Source organism: Colobus angolensis, unplaced genomic scaffold (genome assembly GCF_000951035.1).
Source record: "Colobus angolensis palliatus isolate OR3802 unplaced genomic scaffold, Cang.pa_1.0 Scaffold78, whole genome shotgun sequence".
In the NCBI taxonomy this organism is placed as follows: domain Eukaryota; kingdom Metazoa; phylum Chordata; class Mammalia; order Primates; family Cercopithecidae; genus Colobus; species Colobus angolensis.
In genome coordinates this window covers 6,145,361-6,154,509 of record NW_012121598.1, presented here as the reverse complement: position 1 = coordinate 6,154,509, position 9,149 = coordinate 6,145,361, and the positions used below count along the sequence as shown (strand labels likewise).

The 9,149-nt window shown below is 34.9% G+C and overlaps 1 protein-coding gene across 1 annotated transcript in view; it reads right to left on the bottom strand.

Annotated features, from left to right (window-relative positions):
• The window catches only part of AP4E1 (adaptor-related protein complex 4, epsilon 1 subunit), a 92,986-nt gene that overhangs the window by 69,156 nt on the left and 14,681 nt on the right, over nucleotides 1-9,149 (bottom strand). The window contains exons 6-8 of the mRNA XM_011928613.1: nucleotides 6,902-7,061; nucleotides 5,090-5,256; nucleotides 1,351-1,424 (exon numbers count right to left, since the gene is read on the bottom strand). Of these exons, the coding sequence (XP_011784003.1) occupies nucleotides 1,351-1,424; nucleotides 5,090-5,256; nucleotides 6,902-7,061 (401 nt within the window). The remainder of the gene's footprint in view (nucleotides 1-1,350; nucleotides 1,425-5,089; nucleotides 5,257-6,901; nucleotides 7,062-9,149) is intronic.

Below are 9,149 nucleotides of genomic sequence, written 5' to 3'. Positions count from 1 at the left end.
AAAAAAAAAAAAAAAAAAAAAAAAAAAACCCACACAATCAAGTTTTTGTTTCACAGGCACGCTATAAATGCTGGTTGAACAAATTAATAAAGCATCCTTATTACCTTAATTACTATTCATACATGCAAAACATAAATCTATCCTTCAAAGTTCACCACCCCAATTCACTACCATGTGCATTATTTTTCTTGTATTAATCTCATACACACAATCCTTTTTCCTTATTTGTACTGCATCTTTGTCAAGCACCTTTTATTTCCATTAAACCAGTTCAATTTCTGTCCTCTGGTCTAACCTACGCTTCTACAACCATTGTTCTTAAAGGTCCACAGGTTACCCTTATCTCAAAGAAAAAGTAATGCTCTTCATCTCCTACTTCATGATATTTTACCAGATTAAGAAATGACTTCTCATTTGAGTTACATCTCTCAGTGCCTCTTCTACTGCTGTCCTCCAGAGCATGCAAAATTCGAACTGTTTTACCTTTTAAATAGCTCCAAATATCTCAATTTCCTCACTGAGCTTTCTCAGGCTGATCAAAAAGAATAGCTCCTCCCTCTGGCTGTTAAAATTGGAAGTTTTCTTGGCTACTTTCTCAGTTTTCTACCCCCTTCCCCCAACTTACTCTTATCTCCTATTACTAATTTTTAAATTGTATGTAACAATTTATTGTCTCTTCACAAAATAGTAAACTATTATTCTACATCTATATATTCCTGTCTATATCCTATTTATTCTTCAGATGTCTTCTTAAATATTACTTTCTCAGGACAACTTTCTTTATTCTTCCCCTCACCTAAGACTAGCTGCTATATTCTCCCACCACGCCCTGCAATTCTCTTTTGTAACATTAACAACACCTATCCCTATCCATCCATCTAGTTTATAAGCCCGATGATAATGTTTTATTCACTGCTGTATTCTAAGTACCTTGCATAAGTCCTGACAACAGAAATTTAATAAAATATCTGACTAGCTGATTGATTTATTTAAGAACTGTCTTCGAATACTGTAAATTTTTACCAAATATGGAACAAATCTATGGAGTTATCTTCACAGTCAATTAGATAATTGAAAAAAATCAATTAAAAAATGGATACTTGATATGTGTTTTCAATAGAGACAATTACAATAATAAACTTAGGTCAACATTTAGAACATGCCATGAGTTCAAATTACTCTTATCTATCAGTAGTTAAATGCTTACCTTGAAAAAATAATAATCCACAGAACTATCTTAAAATAAATGTATAAAGTTCTATCGGAATTTATAGCATTCTAACACAGATTTAACTGTAATACTAAAAAACATTATTAGTCATTAGAGTAACATTTACATATATTACCTACCATATGTGACATTGTGATTTAACTCGGCTCTTCGTAAGGATTCATCAAGAACATCATACATTAATTCACTTGTCCTGTTTAAAAGATATTTTATTTGCAGTAGAATTACAGTATTCTAACCCAATAAAACACAGTTTTTCAAACTTCTCTTTAAAACTGAGGATCTACAGAAGAGAAGTGAAAGAAATTCATTTTATGATAAAGTTATGGAAATTTCACTTCTTAAAAGGTTTTTCAGGAGCTGAACTTCCTACTTTATCAAAGTTGACTAGTTAACCAATGAGATATATATGTCAACCAACTCTTTCCTCACTATGCCTAGTTTACAAACCAAGTTTTTATTTGGTTGAACAGAGTATATTTTATAATTTTCTTTCAACAGAGTATTTCTAAATTACTACAGTAACACTTCATATATTCATATTATTTCAGATAGTATATTAACTGTATTTTAACCAGACACTGTTAAAAATTTTTCAAATACTAGTCTTTCGTTGAGCAGCAACTAGGTTCTTCAGAAAGAAAATTTTTACTTACATTTACATTAAATATAAAAAAAGATATTTTGTGGAATGAATAGGTTTGGACCAATCATATGTCCTTATGGTCACTGATTACAGTAACAATAACTGATGAGGAAGATACTGTGCAAAAAAAAAAAAAAAAGTGCGCTAGTGCCCTAGCACTCTGCCTCCACGCTTGTTAGAGAATGTCCTCTCCAAGAGGCCAATGTGAAAAACTACAGCTTCTCAGCTGTTATTTTGTATGTTTTACGAATTCAAAAAGCACTAATAGGAAAAAAAACACCAGCAACATAGGGTACATACAGTGGTCTTTCAGAGAAACAATGCCATAAAATAAATGAAAATATCAAAATAATTTGGGACTATATAAATTAATTACATCTTTCAGAAAATGTCTTTTTTTCCAAATATACAGCTAGAAAGTTCAATGCTAAGTGCACGTACTTTCATTCTGTCTTGACTGAAGTATAAATATCCAATAATTAGGAATCCAGAACCACATTCTAAAATCCTTCGTTTTACTGTATAAGCATTTCTTCCTCAGAAGATAACCATACAGCAGACACTACCAATCCTTCCCTGTCCCCCCAAAAAAAATTTGGTAATATTATACCTAGATTATAGTCTAGTTCCTCAATTTTAAAAGCCAATGTCTGGCATGAGTCTTAACCACATGAAATAAAGAAACATTTGTGAACAAGATCAAGATAAATCTTAATAATCTAAGAAGCACAAAGCTACAAAACACAAGAAAATATTCGGATATAAAAGACCACAAATACAACAGATTTTTCCAGTAAATGGGTTTTTTCAATTAAATATTTTAGAAAGTTATAACTTAAATTTTTACTTTGCCACATTGAGCTAATAATGTCTGACAAAACGTAAGATTTATGTTAAAACAAAATCTCATTGTAGTTGATACAAAAAAGGAGAAAACATTCTAATGTTCCATAACATTATAAGAAAGTTCCACTCTATTCATGACTGAGCCTAATTACTAGTCACCTGAGGGCAGTGAAGGTAAGGACTAGCTTACGTATCTTTGTATATATTATTATACAAATTTATCCACGAAGGCAAGAAAAAGGAAGATAGTGAGTTAATGAATTTAATAAATTCACTAAATGCCTCCCAAGTTACTTCCTGATAACAGTGGATGGCAGTAAGTCTTTTTAGACCAATAAGATCTGATACATTCATATAAAATTCATGATTTTAAAACATAATTCCAGTAACTCCAACTAGAGCTCCACATTAGCATAGGCTGGCATGATACAAAATAAAATATAATTAAGACAATCATTTCTAATGTGTGTGTATGCTCCATCACCTTACATTTTCACTGCAGGTTTCAATCAGGAGTTGAGATTCATAAACACAGAAAAAAGTAACACTGTAATACCAAGAGTGATATAGCCCAATTAGTGCTAGTCAGAAGCTCACAGGCAAATGGATTCTGACATTAAGTTGATTTCTAGGAGCAAAAGCCTGGAGAATGGTCCCTTTGTAAAGCTAGGCTAAAGAATCACAATACAAAGGTACCCTACTATATAAAAGGGAACAATATTCATAAAATCAGAACACTGATTAGCAAATACTTTCTTAAAACAGAAACATATCAGGAACTCTAGCCAAGGTCCTTGCTCTCAAGGGAACTCAAGGGACTTGCTCTCAAGCAAGTTGGAAATAGTTTTTTTAAATAAAAATTATATGTATGTGCACATGCAAATGCATACACACATGCACACACACAGAGAATCAGAATGATAGAACAAATGAAAATAAATTGATGAATCTAGGTGCAGGATATAAGGGAGATCCCTGTACTGTCCTTGGAAATTTGAAAGTGTCTAAGTTTGAAAAAGTATGGCAAAATTGAGGCCGGGGAGGTGGCTCACACCTGTAATCCCAGCACTTTGGGAGGCTGAGGAGGGCAGATCATCTGAGGTCAGGAGCTCGAGACCAGCCTGGCCAACATGGTGACGCCCATTTCTACTAAAAATACAAAAATCAGCCGGGCATGGTGGCATGCGCCTGTAATCCCAGCTACTTGGGAAACTGAGATGGGAAAATCTCTTGAATCCAGGAGGTGGAAGTTGCAGTGAGCCAAGGTCACACCACTACACTCCGGCCTGGGCAACAGAGCAAGACATAGTCTCAAAAACAAAAAAAAAGGCAAAATTGAAAGTATATATATATATATAGTTGGAAAGATACACATGAAAAGTTTAAGTTATTCGCTAAAAGAATAATTCAGATAAATGAATTAAAAAGGTGAAGCACTCACACCCAGCTAGAGTAAGGGTTGGCAAACTACAGCCCGCAGGCCTAATCTGGCCAGATGCCTGGTTTTGTATGGCTTCAAGCTAAGAAGAGATTTTACATTTTGGAATAGTTGGGAAAAAAAATTAAAAGAATAATACTTCATGATGTGCTGATCTGAGATTCAAGTTTTAATGTCCATAAAAAGGTTTTTTTTTTGGAATACAGCCTTCTTCATTCATTTATTTTCTATCTGTAGCTGCTTTCATGCTATAATAGCAGAGTCGAATAGATGCAAAAAACAACATATGGCCCACAAAGCCTAAAATATTTATTTATTTATTTATTATTATTTTGAGACAGAGTGTCACTCTGTCGCCCAGGCTGGAATGCAGTGGCACGATCTCAGTTCACTGCAACGTCCACCTCCTGGGTTCAAGTGATTCTCCTGCCTCAGCCTCCTGAGTAGCTAGGACTACAGGCGTGTGCCACTATGTCCAACTAATTTTTGTATTTTTAGTAGAGACAGGGTTTCACCATGTTGGTCAGGCTGGTCTCAAACTCCTGACCTTGTGATCCGCCCGCCTCAGCCTCCCAAAGTGCTGGGATTACAGGCGTGAGCCACCACGCCTGGCCGCCTAAAATATTTATCTGGCCCTTTGCAGAGAAAGTTTCCCAACCCCTGAACAAGAACAATTATGAAAGCTTCACAGAGGAGATGGCGCTTCATGGGTACCTTTCATGATAGGTAAAATTAGGATAAAGAGAGAGCCAGGATTATCCCAGCAACCTGAAAGCATTTATGTGGTTCTTACAATGGCCTATTTTATCACTATTAAGCCAATTAAACATTGGAAGAATCTGGTTTATCATTAAACCTCTAGGTTACTAAAGTCTAAGCTTATCATCTGGTATGGGGTCATTAAGCAAACTTACTGGGAATAGTTTACCTTTGATCATCTTTTCCTAGAAGTCCTAGTATTCTCAAGAGCTGAATTTGTAACCATGGTGCTGGGACACTGTGGTAATTGAAATCTACTGGGAGTTTTCCTCCAACTACTTGCTTCAAAATGGTTACAAAACTCCCAGTCAAGTCTTTATATCCAGACGAATTCTCCTACATCCCCCCCAAAAAAAACTTTCTGTTAATAATAACATCTTATTAAACAGAAATAGACCTGGTTGAAATGTCATATAGAACCTAACTTAATACATGCTTAAGTTTATGTTCACATTTAATGAAACCGTGCCCTAATATGTGTAATATCTTCCATGATAAAATTCCTCTGGCTAACCAACCCAAAGCTGAATCATCCCAGAAAAGCTTCCACCACTCCCTACTGTTTCCCACATACGGTTTAATCACATTTCAAAATTCTTATAGTTACATCTTAGGTAGAATCCTTAACAGCCAATACCAGCAATTACCACAAAAAGTGAAAAGAACTGGCATACAGCAAAAGGACAGTAATACCTCTGCTTTGGATGCAAATCAAGGCCTGTTTGCAATCTCTGAACTCTGTTTCCAAAAGACTTCACATGTAAATGAGTTAAATTCATTCTGGGGCCAAGCACAGTGGCTCACACCTGTAATCCCAGCACTTCTGGAGGACGAGATCGGTGGATCACCTGAGGTTGGGAGTTTGAAACCAGCCTGACCAACATGGAGAAATCCTCTCTACTAAAAATACGAAATTAGCCAGGCGTGGTGGTGCATGCCTGTAATCCCAGCTACTCGGGAGGCTGAGGCAGGAGAACTGCTTGAACCCCGGAGGTGGAGGTTGTGGTAAGCTGAGATCGTGCCATTGCACTCCAGCCTAGCCAACAAAAGCGAAACTCCATCTCAAAAAAAAAAAAAAAAGTCCCCAAAATCACTGTGCCTGCCAATTAAAAATTAATTAGCCACACAGTACCTAAAAATACTTGTTTCTGAAGGAGTGTGCCTTGATTATCTATCTGAGTAATCTCTTGGACTGGGGAAATTAGATCCACACTCCTTAAAAGGAACATTAGATTCTTTATTCTAATTTGTATTATGTATCAAGGGAAAATTTTTGGAAGGGAAATAAAGCTCTTTCAAATTTTAGTAAATGTTAGGGAAAAAATAAAATTTAATATTGAACATCTATTTAAACTGTGCTATTTGAGAACACAATACATAAGAAACAATATAACTTTAAATGAGTTCAATAGCATATTTTTATTTTGTTATAGTAGGTGCCATGAAATCTCTTACAAGTATGTATATTTGAACACAAATGGTTTCAGGCAATATACTAAGGATGAATTAGTATAAACCCATCATCACCATTTAGAAAACTGTTTTAGCATAATATTCAACCCTCTTTCCTCATATGACACAGTATCAATATGTGGCGTCAACACTACAATCTATAGCTTGCACAACCCCCACTGGTTCCCCTCATTTCTATAAAATGGTATGCATCCCATGAAGCTATATAAAAGAGAATTACTGCTTGAAAAACACAAATCTGAAAACTTAAGACAACTTCCATTGCTACCATTTTTCCATACCTGTTTAGTAACATTAAAAAATTTTAGGCATTAAAAAAAAAAAAAAATTCCGTAATGTGCCTACAACTCACACTCTCAACAACTTGCAAAATTACTAAATCAAAGGTCAATAATAAAATTATAAAACATTAACTAAGCATTTTACCAAAATATCTGTTTCTTTTTAATCCCGTAATTGTATTTTTCTAATGTTAACTACTCAGTACTTGCTAAAATTTCCAACTTACCTTAATCATTCTAAGATATATATGCAAGGAGGCAGCCATGACCCCAACATCTCTGTCACAAAGTGCTTTCCGAAACTTAATATGAATATGTTGTACTTGATTAGGAGCAATGAGATGGAATTTGTATAATGCCAGAACAGCTTTTCTTCGTATAATCTCCCTGAAGACAAAAAATGAAATTTAAACAAGACAATCTGAATTTTCGAGTATTTACTTTGAAAGATTATGGGCCAGATGATTTCAAAATACTGGCTCATTACCTTAATTTACAAAGAAAGAGATATTTATACATTGGTTATTAATTTATTTATTCTAGTATACCAAATTATAAAAAGTAGTTACCTCTAGGAAGTAAGGTCTCAAAACTTTAACTGCCCATGTTATATATTTATATAGTTAGAGAATTTTTTTTGTAACAAGCATATATTACTTTGAGATTAAAAAAAAACAAGAAAAACAAAGTTCTTAATTCTCTAATTCCATTTTTAAAAGATATATCTCTAAAAATTGAAAAAAAAGTCAACAGTAAGTTTAAGTAATAGGTAATTTCAGCTAGTAATATTAAAGTCTTTTTATTAATATGAAAAATCTTTGGCCTGTAATCCCAGCACTTTGGGAGGCTGAGGTAGGAGGATCACTTGAGGCCAGGAGTTCAAAACCAGCCTGGTCAACATGGCGAAACCCTGTCTCTACTAAAAATACAAAAATTAGCCAGGTGTGGTGGTGCACACCTATAGTCCCAGCTACTTGGGTGGCTGAGGTACAAGAATCGCTTGAACCTAGGAGGCAGAAGTTGCAGTGAGCCAAGGTTGTGCCATTGCACTCCCACCTGGGTGACAGAGTGAGACTCTGTCTCAAAAAAAAAAAGAAAAAAGAAAAAAAGGAAAGAAAAGAAAAAAAACTCATTAACATTCTTACTCTAAAATAGTAGCTTTCTTTGCTTCTTTTTTTTAATATATCTATCACTGGATAGCAGACTCCAAATACTTTGGAGGACAGAGGGGAGGAATACAAGCACACACATGGAATAAAAAGATGTTACTCCTCTCCTTGCCCAGTTCATGTGTTTCAAAACCTCATGATAATAAAAAAGAAAAGTATATACTAGTCTTGCACTTCAACTGTAGCAGATAACGTCTAGCACACAGAAACAAAAATAAAGAAATGCCATCCTATGTTCATGATGTAGTTTCCAAGGAAGCTTCTTCCTTGTTTTTCTCTCTCTTGTCTGTATCTACATATCTCTTATTTGCAGACTATGCTGGCAGTGCTCAGAACAGCAGCAAACATCACAGAAGTGAAGTATTTACTTTTAGGGTTCTTTAACAGATATTTCTGTCATAGAATCTCAAGACTGAGATTATTCAATGCAATCCTTTGTGTGCCACTCAAGAACACCTTTTATAAGATTCTCAATAAGTGGTCATACAAATTCTATTAATAAACAACTCTTATCTTCCTAGGCAAGCTACGCCATAATGGAAAACTCTTTTCACAAAAAAAAAAAGAAAGAAAGAAAAGCAGATTAACAACAGATTTACTGTTAGTATTAATACTGTGGTGAATGCAAGCCACATCGCAGTGTATTGCCATTGCATGATAACTGATATTAATTCTAGGGGAGAATAGCTAAATGAGGTGAGGAAAAAAAAACAAAACAAAACTCTGAATAGGCCCAGGAATTCATAGGCCTGGCCTCAAGTGGTGGTACTAACATAAGACGAGAGACCTAGATTCAGGCTCTGGGGGTGGTATGATGAAATACAGCCAGGGATTCAAAAGTTGAATTCAAGCCTTGTTTCACATATTCTTTGTGACATCTACTGGCTTACCTATAGCTCTGCCCCATATTCTTCAGCTCTTTACTCCAGAGCATGGGGCTGAGTATGGCCGTAACTGCAGAAGCACAGTTTCACAAAGTCTAAATTCTAGCCCTCTAGTCAGGACTTGAAATTAGACTAAATACAAAGCAATAAAGAAAAAATTGAAAAGGGCCCTTTCAATTCTCAGAAAGATTTCATACAACTGGTCAGTAAGTAAGGTCACCACAAAAGTGGTGGTGAGGAAAAGTTAAGCAAAAATATGCTGCTGGTATAATCAGATCACCTTATAAATCTTTAAAAAGTGAATATTTCCAATAATTAATTGTTCATAATCATCCTCTGTTCTAAACACAGATATGACATACAATATATAAAAAGTCTGAAAGACCTATGAAGTTATTCTGTAATTCTTGGTAAAAGCTATC